This window comes from Rhinichthys klamathensis, unplaced genomic scaffold (assembly GCF_029890125.1).
Source record: "Rhinichthys klamathensis goyatoka isolate OS25496 unplaced genomic scaffold, OSU_Roscu_1.1 h1tg000518l_1, whole genome shotgun sequence".
NCBI classification, from domain to species: Eukaryota; Metazoa; Chordata; class Actinopteri; order Cypriniformes; family Leuciscidae; genus Rhinichthys; species Rhinichthys klamathensis.
In genome coordinates this window covers 195,001-221,003 of record NW_026606997.1, presented here as the reverse complement: position 1 = coordinate 221,003, position 26,003 = coordinate 195,001, and the positions used below count along the sequence as shown (strand labels likewise).

Genomic DNA, 26,003 nt, shown 5'->3' with positions numbered 1-26,003 from the left:
TTCCTGCTCATAGACATAATATTTATAATGTCTATGGTTCCTGCTTATGAAAAGCACGTCATTGTAAAGTATGTTCCAAAATAAAAGTCCTCGGTCGGTCCTCTGTGAAGCTCAGTATTCAAGACGTTACAATACTGTGACATTCAAGTATTTTTGCTGGACTTCAGTGTTCATCTGATTAAAATACATCTAATGTACAGCTAGAGAGCATTTCAGAAAAGATTAAATTATAAAATATATTTGAGATATGCTTATACTAGTGGGCTACAAAATCAGAAGATGAAATAAACAGGCAGAGCGAAGTTTAAGAGCAAATGACAATTTGAACTGAATTTCAGATAATATTAGTTATCTTACAGTGGAATTGCAGTGCAAAAATTACAACTGCAAAATTAATTTGATTTACTTAAATTCTACTGATGTGGTAAAAAAAAAAAAAAACACACCAAAGCAGAGCATCCAAAACACATCTCTAAATAGATACATTCTTCTTCATGCTCAAATCATATTAAAAGAAATAAGCAATAAGAAGCAAGCATTTTACTCAGACCAAATTTAATGGAAGATGATTATAGTGTTTTCCCCCCCAAAAAAACGCTGGCGTTTTTGTTTTTGTTTTTTTGTGCACCAAGAAATAGTTACGTTGCAGTACTTTTATCAAATAAAATAAAGCGGGTCAAATGCTTTCTCAGTACGGTCCTTTTTTGTCAAGTTTTTCTCCCACATGGAATGATGTTATAATAAATCAGACTCGAGCCAGTTCAATTTTCACTATCAGTTAGACAGAAGGTCAAAGGTCAAGCTCACAATTTAAGCTTTAACTTAAGAACTGAGGCCAAATCTAATGACAGGCTAAAACGAAATTCAACATATCACTAAAATAAATAAAAATCAAAAGAAAACACTATGATATAGCACTGAGAAACAGATGAACGCCCAGCATATAAAGCATATGAACAAAGTCAAGGTAGATTTTAGGCCTTTAAATTACAACATGCACCAAAATGAATGACTTTCAGTGCAAAACAACCCTAATGGTAGAAAAGAAACATCAAAAACTGAGCAGATGCTTTGTTGGCATCAGTAGCACATCTAGCTAATCCAGTCTGAACTCACCTAGAGATAAGATCATAAAGCATTTCTGAAGAAATATATTAGGTTATGCACTTCACAAAGTCCAATAAACTCGCTTTGAGTACACAGATGTAAAATTAAGAGCACTGTTGTTACACAAGGAATGTTGGATTCATGGAATACATATGTTTAAATAACAGCACTGACTGAGAACCATTTGTAATTCACATGACGCACTGAACCGCAGCAGGTCAAATGTCCCGGAGGTCAGAGGTCATGCGTTCAGGGCTCTCCAGCGGTCGCTGTCGATGCTGTTGATGCTGTGCGCTCCCCCGAACGGGCCCGACACCACGTCGTCCAGGTACGCGCCGGAGCCGTCGATCTGCGTGCTGGAGTACGAGCCGTGGTCCAGGTCTCTGCGGCTCAGGCCCGAGGACGAGGTGTTGGGCAGGTGCACGTCTGAGTCCTCCGGCTCGTCGATCTGGGACTTGTACGAGAAGAGGATTTTGGGCTCGGAACTGGAGAGAAATAAGGAAGTTCGTTACACACAGAAAAACAGCCGTCATCTCGTATATCCCTTAAATGGATTCCCCTCATACCCTTATATGTATGAGCAGGCTTTTAAAAATTACTTGTAAATCGCTCGTTATGCTACATATTCACCAAATACTGGATTCAATCTTTTTTTCAAGTTGTTTGTTTTTGTTGTGTGAGTGTGCATGAATGAGTGTGTGCGTGAGTGAGTGTGCGTGAATGAGTGTGTGCGTGAGTGAGTGTGCGTGAATGAGTGTGTGCATAAGTGTGAGTGTGTGTATGGATGTGTGTGCCTGCTTGCGTGTGCTCGAGAGTGAGTGTGTGCGCGGTGTGTGTGCGTGTGAGAGTGAGTGAGCGTGAATGAGTGTGTGCATAAGTGTGAATGTGTGAGTGTGTGTATGCGTGTGTGTGCCTGCGTGCGTGTGCTCGAGTGTGAGTGTGTGCGGTGTATGAGTGAGTGAGCGTGAATGAGTGTGTGCATAAGTGTGAGTGTGTGGATGCGTGTGTGTGCCTGCGTGCGTGTGCTCGAGTGTGAGTGTGTGCGGTGTGTGAGTGAGTGTGAATGAGTGTGTGCGGTGTGTGTCCGTGAGTGAGTGTGCGTGAACGAGTGCGTGAGTGAGTGTGAATGTGTTTGTATGCGTGTGTGTGCCTGCTTGCGTGTGCTCGAGAGTGAGTGTGTGCGCGGTGTGTGTGCGTGTGAGAGTGAGTGAGCGTGAATGAGTGTGTGCATAAGTGTGAATGTGTGAGTGTGTGTATGCGTGTGTGTGCCTGCGTGCGTGTGCTCGAGTGTGAGTGTGTGCGGTGTGTGAGTGAGTGAGCGTGAATGAGTGTGTGCATAAGTGTGAGTGTGTGGATGCGTGTGTGTGCCTGCGTGCGTGTGCTCGAGTGTGAGTGTGTGCGGTGTGTGAGTGAGTGTGAATGAGTGTGTGCGGTGTGTGTCCGTGAGTGAGTGTGCGTGAACGAGTGCGTGAGTGAGTGTGAATGTGTTTGTATGCGTGTGTGTGCCTGCTTGCGTGTGCTCGAGAGTGAGTGTGTGCGCGGTGTGTGTGCGTGTGAGAGTGAGTGAGCGTGAATGAGTGTGTGCATAAGTGTGAATGTGTGAGTGTGTGTATGCGTGTGTGTGCCTGCGTGCGTGTGCTCGAGTGTGAGTGTGTGCGGTGTGTGAGTGAGTGAGCGTGAATGAGTGTGTGCATAAGTGTGAATGTGTGAGTGTGTGTATGCGTGTGTGTGCCTGCGTGCGTGTGCTCGAGTGTGAGTGTGTGCGGTATGTGAGTGAGTGAGTGTGAATGAGTGTGTGCGGTGTGTGTCCGTGAGTGAGTGTGCGTGAACGAGTGCGTGAGTGAGTGTGAATGTGTTTGTATGCGTGTGTGTGCCTGCTTGCGTGTGCTCGAGAGTGAGTGTGTGCGCGGTGTGTGTGCGAGTGAGAGTGAGTGAGCGTGAATGAGTGTGTGCATAAGTGTGAATGCGTGAGTGTGTGTATGCGTGTGTGTGCCTGCGTGCGTGTGCTCGAGTGTGAGTGTGTGCGGTGTGTGAGTGAGTGAGCGTGAATGAGTGTGTGCGTAAGTGTGAGTGTGTGGATGCGTGTGTGTGCCTGCGTGCGTGTGTGTGCGGTGTGTGTCCGCGAGTGAGTGTGCGTGAACGAGTGCGTGAGTGAGTGTGAATGTGTTTGTATGCGTGTGTGTGCCTGCGTGCGTGTGCTCGAGTGTGAGTGTGTGCGGTGTGTGAGTGAGTGTGAATGAGTGTGTGCATAAGTGTGAGTGTGTGGATGCGTGTGTGTGCCTGCGTGCGTGTGCTCGAGTGTGAGTGTGTGCGGTGTGTGAGTGAGTGTGAATGAGTGTGTGCGGTGTGTGTCCGTGAGTGAGTGTGCGTGAACGAGTGCGTGAGTGAGTGTGAATGTGTTTGTATGCGTGTGTGTGCCTGCTTGCGTGTGCTCGAGAGTGAGTGTGTGCGCGGTGTGTGTGCGTGTGAGAGTGAGTGAGCGTGAATGAGTGTGTGCATAAGTGTGAATGCGTGAGTGTGTGTATGCGTGTGTGTGCCTGCGTGCGTGTGCTCGAGTGCGAGTGTGTGCGGTGTGTGAGTGAGTGAGCGTGAATGAGTGTGTGCGTAAGTGTGAGTGTGTGGATGCGTGTGTGTGCCTGCGTGCGTGTGTGTGCGGTGTGTGTCCGCGAGTGAGTGTGCGTGAACGAGTGCGTGAGTGAGTGTGAATGTGTTTGTATGCGTGTGTGTGCCTGCATGCGTGTGCTTGAGAGTGTGTGAGGGTGTGCATGAGTGTGAGCGTGTCCGTGAGTGTGAATGTGTGAGTGTGCGTATGCATGTGTTTGAGTGCGTGAGTGTGTATGCATGCGAGTGCGTGCAAGTGTGTATTCGTGTGAGTTCGTGCGTGCGTGAGTGCAAGTGTGTGTGTGAGTGGTGAGTGAGTGTGTATGCATTTGAGGGCGTGCAAGTGTGTATTTGTGTGAGTGCGTGCGTGTGAGTGAGTTTGTATGTGTGTGTGAATGCGTGCGTGAGTGGTAAGTATGTATCCACACATGCACAGGTCCAAGGCCTTTATCGTTGCAAACACACATGTAAATACGAGAGCATGATGAACTTGCTCCTGAACACTAAACGTTTCTTATTCGTTCATTTTCAATGTCATTTTTGACCAATGTAAGCTCAGATCAATGAGGCCTACAATCAGTCAGTTTCAAACATAAATATAAAACCTGTTCTGAAAACTAGTTGACAAAAAGAATGAATCAAATATTTGGTGATAATGTAGCATAACCAGAGATTTATAGTAGACTGGTCATTTTTTACCTGGAACACCACAATCACAAAACTCGTGCTCTTTTAAAATACAAGGTTTGATTTGGCATATAGAAACATTCTCAACTCATAACTTCCCCAGTTCAATGACTGTTGTTGCTATATTAAAAAATATAATCCTATGGCATTTTAAGGAAGTTGAAAACCACAGAAGCCGATTCACCTCATCTCTAAATACATCTACAGTTACTCAGTTCTGCATTCAGAACTAAAGCGCGGTAATATGACAGGAATGAGTCTGTCCAGGGGGCGAATGGACGTGTAATATCCTGTGACAGAATCAATCAAAGCAGGATCTACATACCCGAAGAATCCTTTGAGGAACGTCACGTAGATCAGAGGAGCAAAGACGGAAAAGTACAGGAATGTGGTCGCGTCCACACAGCTGCAAACACACAGAGACACAGTCACTACACATAATACAGAGGCTGTTTTCATCAGGAATCAGGTTATAGACAGACATACATATTTAGCAATTCGTAAAAGGTAAAACATTATATTATATAAAAATAATATAACGATATTAAATCCATAAGTTCTCCTATTATGCTTTTACAGATATTCAGGGTTTAGAGAGACTGACTCTTCAATGGAAGCGTTTCAGACACTGTGAGAAAAGAGCTGATGCTGCAGTGGAGATTATGAGGAAATTAAAGTGTTTTTGAACATTTGATGCATGTAAACCTGTGTTAGGAGGTCTAAACAACAATAGGAAGCTTTAAAATAGCATAATTGGGGCACTTTAAGTGTCAATATTTCTACTATCTTTGCCGCTTTCTCAAATCATCAGACAAACCAAAGGCATTCTTAGATTCATGTTCATTCCTCAAACTTTTCACTCATTATGCTGATAGTATAATATTAACAAAATAATGATTTTATATTAAATTAGAAGAGGCTTCACTCAGATGTATTTTTCAAATCTAGAGAGCAAGACATAGTGCCAAATATTCCAGATTTAAACATAGGAAATTTGATGTATGCAAAATTAACTATTTCAAGTACACTGTGAAATATACATTTTAAAATACCAATTTAAAATACCTATCTTTATGTGACTTGGGATATCGCATTAAAAAAAAAATTGGATGAAACACCAAGATGCGCATAAATTCTAAAAATGCACAAAATAATATTTTTTTATCCGATAAGAAGAAACCTCGATGGAAACACATTTACTGAATAAATCCCTCGATGCACAAATAAACTCATGTGACTTTCCCTCAGCGTCAGCTGTGATTGGATAACTGGAGTAACCAGCGGACCAATGGCGTCGCAGCGTCTCTAATGTTGGTTTGGTGTTTCTGAAACGCCGGAGTGGAAGTGTGTGATCAGAATGATTGGGTTTAATTCCCTCCAGAAGCGTCTCACACACACACACACACACACGAGTGTGTTCCCGGACACCAGCATCCGAACGCCAGAGAACACGACAGCGTTTACTGTGTTTCGTCTGACGCTCGACACACACTCGTTTATGATGGAGGGAAAAAGAGAAAGATTGCAGAAACATTAATAAGTTTTATTAATGATAATTTGCACTAATTTCCCAGGAAGTGATGACTTTGTTCTCTTGAACACATGGGATGGAAACTCTGCTTTATTTACAAATGTTTTATGCAAAATTTTAATTTTGCGCATAAGTTAAATTCACAGCTTTGTATTAACTGGGGTGCTAAAAAGTAAATAGAGAACAGGTTTGACAGAAAGACATGAACTCTCACCACAGGCCTTCGATGATGTCAGCGCAGAGCAGCGCGCTTCCCAAACCCTGGACCAGATTCAACACGGACAGGATCGCAGCGTACACGTAAAAACCCCTCTTAGCTGAGAACGACAAATACATCCACACCATCATCATCATCATCTGAATGATTCGCCTTTCCCGCACGACAAACACTGAACACACGTGACCAGAGGCCTTTACTCACATGGTAATGAGATTCTCTCTCTGATTGGAGTTTTAGGTAGAATGACTATTAAGGAATACACCTAAAACAGATTGTAACGCAGAATGACATAAATTATTGATTATATAAACTCAGAAAGGATTCAAAAGAAAGGAAAATAACTTAATTAGGTACCAGGAAGAAGAAACAGGAGCTGGCCAACCAGAAGTGCCGCCCGCCGTGGCCGTAGATGTTGAAGTCTTTGGCGGAGAGATGTTTGTCTGGGAAACGAATCTCCAGAGTCCCCTGAGAAAGCGAGAGATGTTGTATTAAAGCAATAACCCGCATGATTTACAGTGAATTTACCACAGCGTAACAGAGTCATTACTGAAGTAACGTCCAACTCATGATGAACAGATGACAATGGGTTAAAGTGCCCTGATTATGCTATTTTAAAGTCTCCTAAATGTGTTTTAGAGTCTCCTACAACAGGTTTACATTCATCCAAGTTCAAAAACCACTAATTTTCTCATAATCTCCACTGCAGCATCAGCTCTTTTCTCTCAGTGTCTGAAACGCTTCGATTGAAGATTCAGTCTCTCTAAACCCCGCCTCTCTGAGAGCTGCTCTGCTCTGATTGGTCAGAAAGCAAACGCTCATTATCATATCTGAATCTCAGCTCTTGATCACAGTGATACGAACAGTAACGATGACGTGGGTTTTACCGTGTCAATCTCATCAAAGTGGATTTGCTTTGTCAGCAGAAAACAGCGTCTTCTCGACATGAACAACACGAACCAAACTCTCCCAGTCTCAGATACACTACAGTGATTGATGGTGGGGCTAAGAGAAGCTGTTCAGCCAATCAAGACCAGAGGCTGGCATTATGCAAATTAGGAAGTGAGACTGGAATTACTGACGACTCGTTTCAGTTCAGAATCACTTCTTTCTTTTAGTAGACAAAAATTCAATTTATCTGCACTTAAATTTTGCAGAGCTTTTACTTTCACAAACAGCTTTATTACACACTACATGTAAGGTCATATCCGAAAAAGCATAATAGGGGCACTTTAAGGATACGTTCACGTTCACTAAAGGGTTTTTGGTGCAGTAAATGTCTCAATAACACACCTGTGTGATGGAGTACGCCAGAGACAGGACCGCAGTGATGGCCAACACACGCTTGATGCTGGACTTACTCTCCAGATGGCCTGAACAAACAATCATAAAACATGTCACTTTAACAGGAAGTGCAGCACATACAAAAAAATTCACTATTTTAATATGCTCTCACAGCACAATAAGTTACAATACAAAACATGGAAATGTCTTTAAATCACAGTCAGCCACTTTAAAAAAGTAGATTTTTATAAGAAACAGATGAGAGATCCCAGAATACAGCAGGAACGCACCAAAAGCCAATCCGAGGATGATGACGCTGAGCTCAGTAGCCAATAAAAAGAACCTTGTGATTTCCCAAAGCACCTGCAAACACACACACACACACACACGGAAACACATCACAATTCAGTTCACTACAGCATCATCAAACCAAATACATTAAATCCAAACATTTACTCTCTTTATTCATGTTCCGGCTCTGATTGTGAAACATTCATTAGTCACAGTATTCTAAAGAAATGAATGTTTGTTTTATAATCCATCATTATAATGTAATAACTTTCTGTTTCAACTCAACTTTCTGTCCCTTCAATCACTTGTCACCATATAATTATACAGTCTAATCATTATTAATATTTAAAATAACTGTTTTCTATGTGAATATACAGTAAAGTGTAATTAATTCCTGTGATCAAAGCTGAATTTTCAGCATCATTACTCCAGTCTTCAGTGTCACATGATCCTTCAGAAATCACTCTAATATGATGATTTGGTGCTCAATAAACATTTATGATTATTATCAATGTTGAGAACAGTTTTTCTGCTTCATATTTCTGTGGAAACCGTGATACATTTTTTTTTCAGGATTCTCTAATGAATAGAAAGTTCAAAAGAACAGCATTTATAAGAAATTCTTTTGTAACATTATAAATGTCTTTACAGACACTTTCTATCAATTTAATGTTTCTTGCTGAATAAAAGTATTACTTTCTCACTGTATAAATAATCTTTCGGACCCCCAAACTTTTGAATGGTAGTGTGTCAAATACATTAAACCTGTAAAACAGAATGTAATGAAATCACAACAGCATAGCTTAGATAAAAATTATTCGCCCCCAAAACTTATTTTCATGTCCACAAATTGCTTCTTAAAGGAGTAGTTCACTTTTTAAAAAACTTTTGCTGATAATTTACTCACCCCCATGTCATCCAAGATATCCATGTCTTTCTTTCTTCAGTCGAAAAGAAATTAATGTTTTTGATGAAAACATTCCAGGATTTTTCTCCATATAATGGACTTCAATGGTAGCCAAACGGTTCAAGGTCCAAATGACCATTTCAGTGCAGCTTCAAAGGGCTTTAAACGATACCAGACGATGAATAAGGGTCTTATCTAGAGAAACGATCGGTCATTTCAAAAATAAATAAAAAAGTTAAAGTTTTATAGGCACAAATGCTCGCCTTGCGAACTCTCCTGTTCGTACTCGTTCATCAAAATGAACAAATCTTTTTTTGAGTAATTGACTCGTTCATCAAAACGAACAAATCTTTTTTCGAGTCATTGACTCGTTGAACGAGTACGAACAGGAGAGTTCGCAAGACGAGCATTTGTGCCTATAAAACTTTAACTTTTTTATTTATTTTTGAAATGACCGATCGTTTCTCTAGATAAGACCCTTATTCATCGTCTGGTATCGTTTAAAGCCCTTTGAAGCTGCACTGAAATGGTCATTTAGACCTTGAACCGTTTGGCTACCATTGAAGTCCATTATATGGAGAAAAATCCTGGAATGTTTTCATCAAAAACATTAATTTCTTTTCGACTGAAGAAAGAAAGACATGGACATCTTGGATGACATGGGGGTGAGTAAATTATCAGCAAAAGTGTTTTAAAAAGTGAACTACTCCTTTAAGGATGTATGCAGTACCGTAAATAATTACAGATTGACCGAACTCAATATGAAGTCCACATTAAGACAGCTGTGCATGTTCACCTTGTCTATGAGTGTGGCGGCGATGGATGCGCTGACGGTCATGGAGACTATTGCACGTGTGATTCCTACAGCCGCCACCACAAACACCTGAACAACACGAGAGAAACACCCGTGACCACGAGCACAACACTCAAACCCACAACACAGGTGCGGAGAGACAGAAAACACACACTCATCAACTTTTCTCACACGTTTTATGGAGCAGCAGGTGAAAACTTCTCAACAACACACATGATTTAAAGGGATAGTTCACCCAAATAAAGAAAATTCTGTCACCATTCACTCTCTCTCATGTGTTTCCAAACCTTTATGAGATTCTTTCTTCTGTTGAACACAAAATAAGATATTTTGAAGAATGTTGGTAAAAAAGAAGATATTTTTGAAGTATGTTGGTAAAAAAGAAGATATTTTTGAAGTATGTTGGTAAAAAGAAGATATTTTGAAGAATGTTGGTAAAAAAAGAAGATATTTTTTAAGAATGTTGGTAAAATTTTGAAGAATGTTGGTAAAAAAAGAAGATATTTTGAAGAATGTTGGGTAACGCTTCCTTTTGCAGTCCTGTTACCCATGTACATACTATGTACTTATTATAGTAATTACAATTACTGGGTAATAATAACTAGGTACTAACCCTGAACCTACCCCTAACCCATGTACTTACCTTATATTAGCCAGTACTTTCTAGGTAAGTACACTGTAAGTACACGTAAGTACTGTCCTGTAAAAGGAAGCGTTACCGAATGTTGGTAAACAAGAAGATATTTTGAAGAATGTTGGTAAAAAAAGAAGATATTTTGAAGAATGTTGGTAAAAAAAGAAGATATTTTGAAGTATGTTGGTAAAAAAAGAAGATATTTTGAAGAATGTTGGTAAAAAAAGAAGATATTTTGAAGAATGTTGGTAAAAAAAGAAGATATTTTGAAGTATGTTGGTAAAAAAAGAAGATATTTTGAAGAATGTTGGTAAAAAAAGAAGATATTTTGAAGAATGTTGGCAAAAAAAAAAAAAAAAAAAAAAAAAAGGAGCCATTGACTTCCATATAATTGTTTTTCCTACTATGGTGTCCATCAACTGTCTGGTCACTGATATTCTTCAAAATATCTTCTTTTGTGTTCAACAGAAGACGGAAATTCATACAGGTTTGGAACAACGTGAGGGTGAGCAAATAGGGTGACCAGATGAGATTGGCTGAAATTCGGGACGGGAACGGGGACGGGTGGCCTACTATGATATTATTCTACATAGCCTATAATAAAAGATAATGAATTTCAAACCTGAACCAAACATATTTTTATTCAAAGATCAACAGTCTGTCACTAGTCTTTAGTCTGCCACAAAAAAACAACATTAAAATCATGAACTCACATGTCATTGTGAAGAAAAACAAAACAATGACTGTTGTAACAGTGCGTAAATCAGACCTTTCTTAGCCATTCATATTTTGAATGAAAATTAGCTTATCAATGCATATCTAAATTCACACCTACGGTATTTTTGTAGAACTTCAAAAAAAGAAACAAAAAAGATGCGGCAGCCAATGAGCAGCCGGCGGACGACTCGACCTCCACGGACAGTTTTAAATGTTTAATCAGACAATAACTATCTCAAGATTTTGCTTTAGTATAATTTTCGGGACAAATAGGGCCGGATTTGGGACAACAGCTTAGATTTCAGGACTGTCCCGAATTTTTCGGGATGTCTGGTCATCCTATGAGCAAATTATGACATTTGCTTCAAATTTTTCATTTTTGGGTGAACTATCCCTTTAAAAAATCAGTACTAGAGGATTCAGTCACAGAACTCATTGCCGTTTCGGGTCGTGCGAGATGTTCTGCTGCTTACCAGTATGTAAAACGCCACGAATATGGGGCTGGAGGTCAGGCGGATCTTAGCGCGAGCAGAAGGAAGTTTCCACACCAGGAACACCAGGAACGCCACGTTCGGGATGAGCAGCATCAGATCCCAGTAACGAACCCTGACGGACAAACAGAGACGAACCGTTACGAGTCTCCAACAGAAGCTTGACTAGTGTGAAGACAGCGTTCATTTAACACCTTTAGACTAGAGGAATCAGCACACAAACACACACACACACACATCAAAAACAGGAATTTCAACTTTGACGCTGTGATGGAAAATACCTATTTACCCACATATACACCTGGTAACTGAATATTTGATTATGTGTGTATCTCTGTAGAGGACATGATGAAAGTGATGTCCTTGAATAATTGAATAAAAATTAATACAAATGTTGAATAGAAATGTCAAAAATAATTCTTAGGATTCAGACTAATTTTCCTCTTTAACTTGTTCTCCGTATCAGTAAAAAATCATATATGTATTCACAGTTCCTGCAGTCAACAAAGTGTAATTTTAAGCTTTATTTGATGAAGAAATCTCAATTTACAATAAACATATACAGACCAAACTTGTATGTAATGAAAGGTATAATGGAATTATTTGTTCATTTAATATTTATCTCCTGTGTTATTACAAAATGTCTAATTCTGTGTATTAACCTGTTTTGAGAGAACTATGGACAGCCTAACCCTTATTTTTAAAAGAAATTAATACTTTTATTCAGGAAGGATGCATTAAATTGGTCAAAAGTGACAGTAAAGACATTTATAATGTTACAAACGATTCTATTTTAATAAATGCTCTTTTCTTTTGGACTATCTATTCATCAAAAAATCCTGAAAACTGTTGTCATCAACATTGATAATAAGAAGAAATGTCTTTGAACAGCAAATCAGGATATTAGAAAATCACAGGAATAAATGACATTTTACAATATATTCAAACAGAAAACAGCTCTTTGAGTTTGAAATAATATTTTAAAAGTTTTTCTTTCGAAAACATTTAATAAATCTTACCGACCCAAATCTTGTGAAAACAAAGTAGTGTATAATACAAAACACGAAAATATTATCTAGTCAAAGTTGCATATAAAAAAATATTGTTGATTTTTGTGCACTATATTAATTTGTAGTTTTAAAAAGAAATGATCCACTTTAAACTCACTTTTCTTTAAAAAAAATAAAACAAAAAAAAAATAGAATTTCTGCTTTAAAAGCTCCTCTAAAGTTTACAAGAACATTACTCGGATACAAAAGGAAATTCCAAACAATAGGCCGACTGTTTTTCTTTCTATTTAATTTGCTGATGTGTGATTTTAACAAACAAGGAGAGGAAGTTGTCTTGACCAAAGCACCAAACATCTGGAGTCTCTGAGAGCCTCTTTAAGACGGTCACTAACACACACACACACACACACACACACACACACACACACACACACACACACACACACACACACACACACACACACACACACACACACACACACACACACACACACACACACACACACACACACACACACACACACACACACACACACACACACACACATATCCTCAAAGGAAGACAAAACAGTCCCAGCAGAACCAGAAGGGACTTTTAATAAAAATACAGCGGACAGTCCCGTTTGATAGAGCCGTTCCTGGCACAGAAACGAAAGCAGAATTGAAAGGTCGTGTTGCAAACGGCCTCCACACCGAAATCACATTTCACACGCTTCACAAGCGTCTACTGTCAGATCCTACACAAGATCATCTGCATCTGTGAGAAAACTGAGCCTAGAAACTGCATTCTTCAGGCATGCAAACATGGCAGAGCGCCCAGATGAAAACTAGTCAGCTTCACCACTTATTTAACATACACATACACACACACACACACTTCACTTTACAACACAGAAATAGATTAGAAATTAGGAAGTATGCTTTATGCAAATAGGACTACATGATTTCAGACAATTACAGACAATCCAAAGCAAAGACAAAAATGCAAATGTATCATAACGCCATACACACACTTGCAAATGTGCACAGACTTATGAAAGGACATTACCTGGACTCTCCGATGTCGTCGTACAGGATCTGCAGACACTTGTGTGGTTTGGTGATGTTGATCTCATGGTCAGGGTTGAACTGAGAGCTGTTCTCCACAGTGGGAAACACACTGGTGTTGCCATAATGGACCAACCTTCTCGATTCAGTCACGGTCTCCAGCATTCTGGATTACACCTCTGCAAGACACACAACTACCTCAGTTTACACTCGTACTTACACATATGTTAAGCATTGCACGCAAAGCATTTATGTGCATGTAAAGCATATATTTATAAGAGTTATTAATGTTAAAATGGACAAGATCAGATTCACAACTATGTCGAAAACACAGTAATTTCACATTTAAATGAAATAAAGTACTTTCAGAAATTCTGAATAATGCCGTGGCAAATAATAAAATCACTAAAAACTAAAATAAAAATGAAGCTAAATAGGAAAAACAACAAAAAAACTTTTTAAAACTAAAATCACAAAAAAAGAAAAGAAAAAAAATCACTAAAGCTAAAATAAAAACGGAAAATATAAAAATAAACACTAATTAAAAATACACATAAATGCTATAATAGTATATAAATATTACCAAAACAACACTGCCCCACTTTAGATAATTTCATGGCTGTTCATCGTTCCTTAAATAGACATTTAATATCAATGTATTTTTAAAAAATGTTATATTTCTAAGAGATTGGAATGTTTCAAATGTAACAAAGTTCCTCCGCTGGAATGTGTTTGTGTTTTTAAAGATACATGACGTTACATAACAGCTCACAGTCTAACACAACACACACTGATCCAAATACAAATTCAAAGCTTCAATGAACTATAATATTTACGTATGTGTATTGCACGAATGTCATGTTAATATTGGAATGTATCATATGACACAATTCTCACACACACACACACACACACACACACACACACACACACACACACACACACTGCACGGATATATATATCAGCTAATAAACCACATAAACACAGCTCACCTTTAAGTGAAGATGATCTCAGATCAGAGGCTGGTGTGTTTCAGCATTAACGTGATCATAGGTTATTAGTTGAGGCATAATAACCTTAGTCGGAGTGTCGGTTGTTTGTTGTTTACAGGAGGAACGAAACTGATGCGTCAGTCGCGATTCGTTTGTCAAGATAAAAGTCAGCGTGAATGCGTTGTCGTTTCAAAGATGGCCGCCATCAATGCGACATTTCATAATAAAAGACTCACGGAAAACAATACATCGGTTTTGTTTTATTTGATTTAATTTTACTTTAGTTTATATTGCACTCCTAATATTTTGTTTAATGTGTTGATATAACCTTGATTTGCACTAGTTATATATTGTTTAAATCCTATTAATTAAAGTAAAAACAATTGTCATCGTACACATCTATTGTTTATCAGTACCAATATTTTGTGGTGATAATAACAATATAAATAGCTTTAAAAAGACGACACAGATCCCCATACAACACTTAATAATCTTTGGGGTTTCGAAAAAAGACAATACGCAAATAATTAGAAAAATGTAGTACTACTGTTTATTAAAATGTAGACAGAAAAAGGTATTAATAAACATGTTAAAAGAACAGAAAAAGAATGAGAAGAATTGTTGTAATTGGCAAGCAAATATAATGTAGGCTTGTATTAATGTCACATGCTCAAATGAATCACATGAGTCTAGAAACACCAAACTTTGATTAAATTAAACATTGCAGGCAGAATGCACGTGACAATTTATGTGCAGCAAGATGCATTCAGTGCATAAGAGGTGAACATTAATGACGTATTGCATCATAACTTCATCAGAAAAGGACAAATATGAATTAAAAAAATATATTTGCACACGGTGAAAGTAGTGCAGAAACAAATGGTTTACTCTAATGGCCATTTAAATAATCTCCCAATACACAGCTGTAATGCAGTGCACTAAACTTTATCGATAAGTACCAGTGTGCGGTGATGAGATTGTAGAGTTTGTAGATTTAAACATGCCATCTGCAATAACTAGTCCATTGTAAGGTGTATGAAATAGCTAGTTGACTGTTATGTGAGCTTTGGGCTGACCAGACATCATCCTCACGGCCAGATACACCGGGTGCGTAAAGCTCACTGTAAAGGTATGCAGATGAGTTTTATCCCCACTCACGTCACTAACGCTGTAAAACGCTAAAGTGCCAGAGCTGAAGCTGAGGTGTATCTCCATTCTCTTCAGAGATGGCGTACGTCTAAGTGGGGTGTCCTTTCCTTTTTCGTACGCCCTCAGAAGGTTATCACAGTACATGAGGCACCAGGATCCAGCGCTGCTCTCCAGACCACTACTAGAACCGGATCGGGGAAGTTCATCGTAGCACACGGCCAGAACCCATGGACAACCATCGGCTTGAAAGGTCCAGAGATGCTCTCCTTGGACGAAGCTCTGGGAGCTCAAAGCTTGGAAAAAACTGGTAAACCTCTGAGAACTGGTTGGATACGGCTGTTTGGCGACGCTAAAAGACATGGTTTTAAGGTCTTCCGATAGGACCAAATTGGGATGGATGGTGTCGAGGTTGAATGTCACCTCGGATGGGTTGAGAATGACCCGTAAAGCCCTCTGAGCAGATCCAAGTCCAAGACGGAGTTGGTTGTTTTGGTGCTCGATTTTCTCACAGACTTTTTTCAAATTGCGGGATAATTCCAGATTGCTCGGAAAGTCCCACAGAGGCTCCACGGTCAAGCTGGAAACTTGGCTCTCGACGTCACCAAAACACGCGTCTTCCGTCTCGTCCATTAACGCGTTGACCCGAAGTTCAGCCGTTCTCAGTTGCTTTTGGAGATCTGATAGCATTTGCACTCTTTTCCCAACAGCGTCTTCCCTGGGATTCAGTTCAACCTCCAAAAGTTTCATTCCAGTCTTTTTGTAGGTCTCCAGGAGCTCTGCCATCTCCTCCAGAACGTTGCTCACATCGTTCCTCAGATCAGCATGTGCCGCTTTGACTGCAGCTTCTCTAGCCGTTTCTTTATTGACCAGATCATCTACTAGAGCAAGCTTTTTTTGAAGACTAGTTATAATGGGATTTAATCTAGACCTCCGTCCATCGGCTTCCGTCTCCTCAAGAGAGTTTTCCCCACAATCTGTTGATGTGGACTCATCAGAGTTTGTTCTGTCTTCTGAAGATGGTTCATCATTGGTTATCTTGTCTTCTGCGCTGGGCTGAAGTTCACCAAAAGCACTGTTGGTCTTGTAGTTCTCAACTACTTGTTTCAGTTTGACATTTCTCGGCAGGGACTCTGGGCTGAGATGTTCTTGTCCACATACTGGGCAACAAAGTTCTTGAGCAGATCCAGATGTTTTATCCCTATCAGGTGTTTCAAGGCAAACCAGGCAGAAACTGTGAGCACAAGGAAGAGTGACCGGGTCGAGGAAGAGATGGAGACAGATGGGACAGGTGAGCTCTGGCTCCAAACAGCTCTCTGAATATAAGTCTGCCATTATGATTGTCTCTGGTAACTATGTAATACAGACAAAGAAAATGTATAGTTACATATATGGTCAAATACAGTATATATGTGGCAAATTGTCTCCAAAATAAAAGTACATCTGAAATTCCAGTATCACTTATGAACTTTCTCAATGTATTATATTTTTATCATGTAATTTTGAAATAAATGTGGAAAAATAGGTTTCCCTAGAAGTTTTTAAAGTGATGGTTCACCTAAAAATGAAAATTCTGTCATTAATTACTCACCCTCATGTCGTTCCAATCAAAAACCGTAAGACATCCGTTCATCTTCAGAACACAAATGAAGATCTTTTTGATGAAATCTGAGAGCTTTCTGTCCCTCCATTGACAGCTACGCAACTACCACTTTGACGCTTCAAAAAGTTCATAAAGAGATCGTAAAACTAATCCATTTGAATTGAGCGGATTAGTCAAATTTTTTTAAGAGACTCGATCACTTTTTATGATGAACAGATTTCATTTAGGCTTTTATTCACATATAAACATTAATCTGCGAAAATAAACAGAAGCTCAACGGAACCTCCTTGATGCGTGATAAAGTTCTTGCTGAAGCTCAAACCTGCTTCGTAAAACAAGAATGGACCTCATTGGTTCTTGCCGAAGCTCAAAAGTGCTGCGTAACAAGAATGAACCTCATTGGTTCTTGTGAAGTTCAAACGTTCTGCGTAACATAAGAATGAACCTCATTGGTTCTTGCTGAAGCTCAAAAGTGCTGCGTAACAAGAATGAACCTCATTGGCTCGTGTGAAGCTCAAAAGTGCTTCGTCACACAAGAATGAACCTCATTGGTTCTTGCTGAAGCTCAAACGTGCTGCGTAACACAAGAATGAACCTCATTGGTTCTTGCCGAAGCTCAAACGTGTTGCGTAACACAAGAATTAACCTCATTGGTTCTTGTGAAGCTCAAAAGTGCTTCGTAACAAGAATGAACCTCATTGGTTCGTGTGAAGCTCAAAAGTGCTTCGTCACACAAGAATGAACCTCATTGGTTCTTGCTGAAGCTCAAACGTGCTGCGTAACACAAGAATTAACCTCATTGGTTCGTGTGAAGCTCAAAAGTGCTTCGTAACACAAGAATGAACCTCATTGGTTCTTGCCGAAGCTCAAACGTGTTGCGTAACACAAGAATGAACCTCATTGGTTCTTGCCGAAGCTAAAAAGTGCTTCGTAACACAAGAATGAACCTCATTGGTTCGTGTGAAGCTCAAACGTGTTGCGTAACACAAGAATGAACCTCATTGGTTCGTGTGAAGCTCAAAAGTGCTTCGTCACACAAGAATGAACCTCATTGGTTCTTGCCGAAGCTCAAACGTGCTGCGTAACATAAGAATGAACCTCATTGGTTCTTGTGAAGCTCAAAAGTGCTGCGGAACAAGAATGAACCTCATTGGTTTGTGTGAAGCTCAAAAGTGCTTCGTCACACAAGAATGAACCTCATTGGTTCTTGCCGAAGCTCAAACGTGCTGCGTAACATAAGAATGAACCTCATTGGTTCTTGTGAAGCTCAAAAGTGCTGCGTAACAAGAATGAACCTCATTGGTTCGTGTGAAGCTCAAAAGTGCTTCGTCACACAAGAATGAACCTCATTGGTTCTTGTGAAGTTCAAACGTTCTGCGTAACATAAGAATGAACCTCATTGGTTCTTGCTGAAGCTCAAAAGTGCTGCGTAACAAGAATGAACCTCATTGGTTCGTGTGAAGCTCAAAAGTGCTGCGTCACACAAGAATGAACCTCATTGGTTCGTGTGAAGCTCAAACGTGCTGCGTAATACAAGAATGAACCTCATTGGCTCGTGTGAAGCTCAAAAGTGCTTCGTCACACAAGAATGAACCTCATTGGTTCTTGCTGAAGCTCAAACGTGCTGCGTAACACAAGAATGAACCTCATTGGTTCTTGCCGAAGCTCAAACGTGTTGCGTAACACAAGAATTAACCTCATTGGTTCTTGTGAAGCTCAAAAGTGCTTCGTAACAAGAATGAACCTCATTGGTTCGTGTGAAGCTCAAAAGTGCTTCGTCACACAAGAATGAACCTCATTGGTTCTTGCTGAAGCTCAAACGTGCTGCGTAACACAAGAATTAACCTCATTGGTTCGTGTGAAGCTCAAAAGTGCTTCGTAACACAAGAATGAACCTCATTGGTTCTTGCCGAAGCTCAAACGTGTTGCGTAACACAAGAATGAACCTCATTGGTTCTTGCCGAAGCTAAAAAGTGCTTCGTAACACAAGAATGAACCTCATTGGTTCGTGTGAAGCTCAAACGTGTTGCGTAACACAAGAATGAACCTCATTGGTTCGTGTGAAGCTCAAAAGTGCTTCGTCACACAAGAATGAACCTCATTGGTTCTTGCCGAAGCTCAAACGTGCTGCGTAACATAAGAATGAACCTCATTGGTTCTTGTGAAGCTCAAAAGTGCTGCGGAACAAGAATGAACCTCATTGGTTTGTGTGAAGCTCAAAAGTGCTTCGTCACACAAGAATGAACCTCATTGGTTCTTGCCGAAGCTCAAACGTGCTGCGTAACATAAGAATGAACCTCATTGGTTCTTGTGAAGCTCAAAAGTGCTGCGTAACAAGAATGAACCTCATTGGTTCGTGTGAAGCTCAAAAGTGCTTCGTCACACAAGAATGAACCTCATTGGTTCTTGTGAAGTTCAAACGTTCTAAGTAACATAAGAATGAACCTCATTGGTTCTTGCTGAAGCTCAAAAGTGCTGCGTAACAAGAATGAACCTCATTGGTTCGTGTGAAGCTCAAAAGTGCTGCGTCACACAAGAATGAACCTCATTGGTTCGTGTGAAGCTCAAACGTGCTGCGTAATACAAGAATGAACCTCATTGGTTCGTGTGAAGCTCAAAAGTGCTTCGTCACACAAGAATGAACCTCATTGGTTCTAGCTGAAGCTCAAACGTGCTGCGTAACACGAGAATGAACCTCATTGGTTCTTGCCGAAGCTCAAACGTGTTGCGTAACACAAGAATTAACCTCATTGGTTCTTGTGAAGCTCAAAAGTGCTTCGTAACAAGAATGAACCTCATTGGTTCGTGTGAAGCTCAAAAGTGCTTCGTCACACAAGAATGAACCTCATTGGTTCTTGCTGAAGCTCAAACGTGCTGCGTAACACAAGAATTAACCTCATTGGTTCGTGTGAAGCTCAAAAGTGCTTCGTAACACAAGAATGAACCTCATTGGTTCTTGCCGAAGCTCAAACGTGTTGCGTAACACAAGAATGAACCTCATTGGTTCTTGCCGAAGCTAAAAAGTGCTTCGTAACACAAGAATGAACCTCATTGGTTCGTGTGAAGCTCAAACGTGTTGCGTAACACAAGAATGAACCTCATTGGTTCGTGTGAAGCTCAAAAGTGCTTCGTCACACAAGAATGAACCTCATTGGTTCTTGCCGAAGCTCAAACGTGCTGCGTAACATAAGAATGAACCTCATTGGTTCTTGTGAAGCTCAAAAGTGCTGCGGAACAAGAATGAACCTCATTGGTTTGTGTGAAGCTCAAAAGTGCTTCGTCACACAAGAATGAACCTCATTGGTTCTTGCCGAAGCTCAAACGTGCTGCGTAACATAAGAATGAACCTCATTGGTTCTTGTGAAGCTCAAAAGTGCTGCGTAACAAGAATGAACCTCATTGGTTCGTGTGAAGCTCAAAAGTGCTTCGTCACACAAGAATGAACCTCATTGGTTCTTGTGAAGTTCAAACGTTCTGCGTAACATAAGAATGAACCTCATTGGTTCTTGCTGAAGCTCAAAAGTGCTGCGTAACAAGAATGAACCTCATTGGTTCGTGTGAAGCTCAAAAGTGCTGCGTCACACAAGAATGAACCTCATTGGTTCGTGTGAAGCTCAAACGTGCTGCGTAATACAAGAATGAACCTCATTGGCTCGTGTGAAGCTCAAAAGTGCTTCGTCACACAAGAATGAACCTCATTGGTTCTTGCTGAAGCTCAAACGTGCTGCGTAACACAAGAATGAACCTCATTGGTTCTTGCCGAAGCTCAAACGTGTTGCGTAACACAAGAATTAACCTCATTGGTTCTTGTGAAGCTCAAAAGTGCTTCGTAACAAGAATGAACCTCATTGGTTCGTGTGAAGCTCAAAAGTGCTTCGTCACACAAGAATGAACCTCATTGGTTCTTGCTGAAGCTCAAACGTGCTGCGTAACACAAGAATTAACCTCATTGGTTCGTGTGAAGCTCAAAAGTGCTTCGTAACACAAGAATGAACCTCATTGGTTCTTGCCGAAGCTCAAACGTGTTGCGTAACACAAGAATGAACCTCATTGGTTCTTGCCGAAGCTAAAAAGTGCTTCGTAACACAAGAATGAACCTCATTGGTTCGTGTGAAGCTCAAACGTGTTGCGTAACACAAGAATGAACCTCATTGGTTCGTGTGAAGCTCAAAAGTGCTTCGTCACACAAGAATGAACCTCATTGGTTCTTGCCGAAGCTCAAACGTGCTGCGTAACATAAGAATGAACCTCATTGGTTCTTGTGAAGCTCAAAAGTGCTGCGGAACAAGAATGAACCTCATTGGTTTGTGTGAAGCTCAAAAGTGCTTCGTCACACAAGAATGAACCTCATTGGTTCTTGCCGAAGCTCAAACGTGCTGCGTAACATAAGAATGAACCTCATTGGTTCTTGTGAAGCTCAAAAGTGCTGCGTAACAAGAATGAACCTCATTGGTTCGTGTGAAGCTCAAAAGTGCTTCGTCACACAAGAATGAACCTCATTGGTTCTTGTGAAGTTCAAACGTTCTAAGTAACATAAGAATGAACCTCATTGGTTCTTGCTGAAGCTCAAAAGTGCTGCGTAACAAGAATGAACCTCATTGGTTCGTGTGAAGCTCAAAAGTGCTGCGTCACACAAGAATGAACCTCATTGGTTCGTGTGAAGCTCAAACGTGCTGCGTAATACAAGAATGAACCTCATTGGTTCGTGTGAAGCTCAAAAGTGCTTCGTCACACAAGAATGAACCTCATTGGTTCTAGCTGAAGCTCAAACGTGCTGCGTAACACGAGAATGAACCTCATTGGTTCTTGCCGAAGCTCAAACGTGTTGCGTAACACAAGAATTAACCTCATTGGTTCTTGTGAAGCTCAAAAGTGCTTCGTAACAAGAATGAACCTCATTGGTTCGTGTGAAGCTCAAAAGTGCTTCGTCACACAAGAATGAACCTCATTGGTTCTTGCTGAAGCTCAAACGTGCTGTGTAACACAAGAATTAACCTCATTGGTTCGTGTGAAGCTCAAAAGTGCTTCGTAACACAAGAATGAACCTCATTGGTTCTTGCCGAAGCTCAAACGTGTTGCGTAACACAAGAATGAACCTCATTGGTTCTTGCCGAAGCTAAAAAGTGCTTCGTAACACAAGAATGAACCTCATTGGTTCGTGTGAAGCTCAAACGTGTTGCGTAACACAAGAATGAACCTCATTGGTTCTTGTGAAGCTCAAAAGTGCTTTGTAACAAGAATGAACCTCATTGGTTAGTGTGAAGCTCAGAAGTGCTTTGTAACAAAGAAAGAACCTCATTGGTTCTTGTGAAGCTCAAAAGTGCTGCGGAACAAGAATGAACCTCATTGGTTCGTGTGAAGCTCAAAAGTGCTTCGTCACACAAGAATGAACCTCATTGGTTCTTGCTGAAGCTCAAACATGCTGCATAACACAAGAATGAACCTCATTGGTTCCTGTGAAGCTCAAAAGTGCTTCGTCACACAAGAATGAACCTCATTGGTTCTTGCTGAAGCTCAAACGTGTTGCGTAACACAAGAATGAACCTCATTGGTTCTTGTGAAGCTCAAAAGTGCTGCGGAACAAGAATGAACCTCATTGGTTTGAGTGAAGCTCAAAAGTGCTTCGTAACAAGAATGAACCTCATTGGTTCGTGTGAAGCTCAAAAGTGCTTCGTCACACAAGAATGGACCTCATTGGTTCTTGCTGAAGCTCAAACGTGCTGCGTAACACAAGAATGAACCTCATTGGTTCGTGTGAAGCTCAAAAGTGCTTCGTCACACAAGAATGAACCTCATTGGTTCTTGCCGAAGCTCAAACGTGCTGCGTAACATAAGAATGAACCTCATTGGTTCTTGTGAAGCTCAAAAGTGCTGCAGAACAAGAATGAACCTCATTGGTTTGTGTGAAGCTCAAAAGTGCTTCGTCACACAAGAATGAACCTCATTGGTTCTTGCCGAAGCTCAAACATGCTGCGTAACATAAGAATGAACCTCATTGGTTCTTGTGAAGCTCAAAAGTGCTTCGTCACACAAGAATGAACCTCATTGGTTCTTGCTGAAGCTCAAATGTGTTGCGTAACACAAGAATGAACCTCATTGGTTCTTGCTGAAGCTCAAAAGTGCTTCGTCACACAAGAATGAACCTCATTGGTTCTTGCTGAAGCTCAAAAGTGCTTCGTCACACAAGAATGGACCTCATTGGTTCGTGTGAAGCTCAAAAGTGCTTCGTAACACAAGAATGAACCTCATTGGTTCTTGCTGAAGCTCAAAAGTTCTTCATAACAAAAGAATGAACCTCATTGGTTCGTGTGAAGCTCAAAAGTTCTTCGCCACACAAGAATGAACCTCATTGGTTCTTGCTGAAGCTCAAAAGTGCTTCGTAACACAATAATGAACCTCATTGGTTCTTGCTGAAGCTCAAAAGTGCTTCGTAACACAAGAATGGACCTCACTGGTTCTTGCTGAAGCTCAAACATGCTGCGTAACACAAGAATGAACCTCATTGGTTCTTGCTGAAGCTCAAACATGCTTACGTAACACAAGAATGAACCTCATTGGTTCTTGCTGAAGCTCAAAAGTGCTTCGTCACACAAGAATGAACCTCATTGGTTCTTGCTGAAGCTCAAAAGTGCTGCCTAACACAAGAATGAACCTCATTGGTTCGTGTGAAGCTCAAAGGTGCTGCGTAACATAAGAATAAACCTCATTGGTTCTTGCTGAAGCTCAAACGTGCTGCGTAACACAAGAATGAACCTCATTGGTTCTTGCCGAAGCTCAAAAGTGCTTCGTAACACAAGAATGGACCTCACTGGTTCTTGCTGAAGCTCAAACATGCTTACGTAACACAAGAATGAACCTCATTGGTTCTTGCCGAAGCTCAAAAGTGCTTCGTAACACAAGAATGGACCTCACTGGTTCTTGCTGAAGCTCAAACATGCTGCGTAACACAAGAATGAACCTCATTGGTTCTTGCCGAAGCTCAAAAGTGCTTCGTAACACAAGAATGGACCTCACTGGTTCTTGCTGAAGCTCAAACATGCTTACGTAACACAAGAATGAACCTCATTGGTTCTTGCCGAAGCTCAAAAGTGCTTCGTAACACAAGAATGGACCTCACTGGTTCTTGCTGAAGCTCAAACATGCTGCGTAACACAAGAATGAACCTCATTGGTTCTTGCTGAAGCTCAAACATGCTTACGTAACACAAGAATGAACCTCATTGGTTCTTGCTGAAGCTCAAAAGTGCTTCGTCACACAAGAATAAACCTCATTGGTTCTTGCTGAAGCTCAAACGTGCTGCGTAACACAAGAATGAACCTCATTGGTTCTTGCCGAAGCTCAAAAGTGCTTCGTAACACAAGAATGAACCTCATTGGTTCTTGCTGAAGTTCAAACGTGCTGCATAACACAAGAATGGACCTCATTGGTTCTTGTGAAGCTCAAAAGTGCTGCGTAACACAAGAATGAACCTCATTGGTTCTTGCTGAAGCTCAAACGTGCTGCGTAACAAAGGGTGACCAGTCCTGCCTAAAAATTCAGGACAATCCCGAAATCTAAGCTGTTGTCCCACATCCGGCCCTAATTGTCCCGGAAATTATACAAAAGCAAAATCTTGAGTAGTTATTGTCTGATAAAACATTAAAAACTGTCCGTGAGGTTGAGTCGTCCAGCATCTTTATTTGTGTTCTGAAGATGAACGAAAGTCTTCCGGGTTTGGAATGACAGAGTTTAAGACATGGAAACTGAGTTTTCATTTTTTGGTGAACTAAGCCTTTATTAGAAGATAAGAATCTCTTTGAATAAATAACTATTTTGTTGAAATCAAATAAAACAGCATCCAGCATTTAGCTTACATCGACATTAAGTTAATAAAACGTTAATTCTGAATGCTCTATGAATGTCGAAAACGTCCAGTTTGAACATTATAAGAGAACATTCCATGTTATCATTCTGCAAACATATGGGAATGTTACATTTGAATGTTCTCTGAGCGTTCTGAAACAAGGAGTAACATTTACACAAACGTCAAAAGGTTTAAAAAAAAACTTTCAAAATCAACGTTTTAATGTTAACATTCTGATACCAGATAACCAAGAACAAACGTTCTATTAACGTTTCAGGAAAAACGTTTGTTTATAACTCGGAAAGAACCTGTTTAGAACGTCAGCCAAAGTTCTGAGAACGTTAGCTGGGATGTTATTTGTAGTCAAATGCTAAAATAAAGCGTCAGGATCGACGCAAACTAGCGGCGAGTGCATCAACCTGCACCATGAACCCGCTGACAAGAGTGTGTGTGTGTGAACGAGGCTCGACTTTGACACCTTCCTCTAACATATGACTACTAACCCACACCACTCACTTTCATTTCCTAAAGCTTGCTGCTGTTTATCGCGTGTAGTATAAAAGTAGAAATCCTTACAAAGACGTGGGCGCTTTTAGCTGTTTATGTTCAGCCATTTTCCAACATAAATTAGAAGCGTGCATGTCTTACCTAGAACGCGCACAAAGCTTGATGTAGATGCATGTCGAACTGTCACCAACAACACGAATGTTTTCGTCTAAATCGAGTCAAACGCCCGTTAACCGCTGCAGTGATAATAATATTCGGTGCAGTTTCGTTTCCCTGCCGTTACCGTCCGTCGCACCGCCTACATCATCACTCGTGTGTTACTGTATGTGTGTGTGTGTGTGTGTGTGTAACCCATAGAGATTATTGTTCATAAAACAGAGTATATCGTCAGGGTTGAAGGAGCGCATGTGATCTGCATTTACAGCCACACACACCTTTATTTAATCAAACTCTCCTGCAGCTCCGTGTTTACTGAAGCATTCACTCCACACATACGAGATAACAGCAAAATACTACATGATAGTGTAATTGTTTACAGAAGTTGTACTGTTTTATCACGCAATATAAAAACAAA

At 40.4% G+C, this 26,003-nt stretch overlaps 2 protein-coding genes across 3 annotated transcripts; both read right to left on the bottom strand.

Annotated features, from left to right (window-relative positions):
* Positions 1-603: 603 nt before the first annotated feature.
* On the bottom strand, positions 604-14,494 carry tpra1 (transmembrane protein, adipocyte asscociated 1). 2 transcript variants are annotated; one of them, XM_056238323.1, is made up of 12 exons: positions 14,331-14,494; positions 13,340-13,517; positions 11,264-11,396; positions 9,422-9,508; positions 7,718-7,790; positions 7,437-7,516; positions 6,501-6,611; positions 6,348-6,408; positions 6,141-6,243; positions 4,721-4,801; positions 1,317-1,592; positions 604-1,280 (listed from the first exon to the last, which is right to left on the bottom strand). In XM_056238323.1, exons 2-11 carry the CDS (start codon positions 13,501-13,503, stop codon positions 1,349-1,351), a joined length of 1,137 nt encoding a protein of 378 aa, XP_056094298.1. In that variant the 5' UTR covers positions 13,504-13,517; positions 14,331-14,494; the 3' UTR covers positions 604-1,280; positions 1,317-1,348. The 2 variants fall into 2 exon arrangements, with proteins under 2 accessions (XP_056094298.1, XP_056094299.1); XM_056238324.1 differs by having other exon boundaries at positions 604-1,281; positions 1,332-1,592.
* Positions 14,495-14,857: 363 nt separating this feature from the next.
* trim107 (tripartite motif containing 107) lies at positions 14,858-25,761 on the bottom strand. The gene is made up of 2 exons (XM_056238322.1): positions 25,571-25,761; positions 14,858-16,829 (listed from the first exon to the last, which is right to left on the bottom strand). Exon 2 carries the CDS (start codon positions 16,809-16,811, stop codon positions 15,375-15,377), a length of 1,437 nt encoding a protein of 478 aa, XP_056094297.1. The 5' UTR covers positions 16,812-16,829; positions 25,571-25,761; the 3' UTR covers positions 14,858-15,374.
* Between the last annotated feature and the right edge of the window lie 242 nt (positions 25,762-26,003).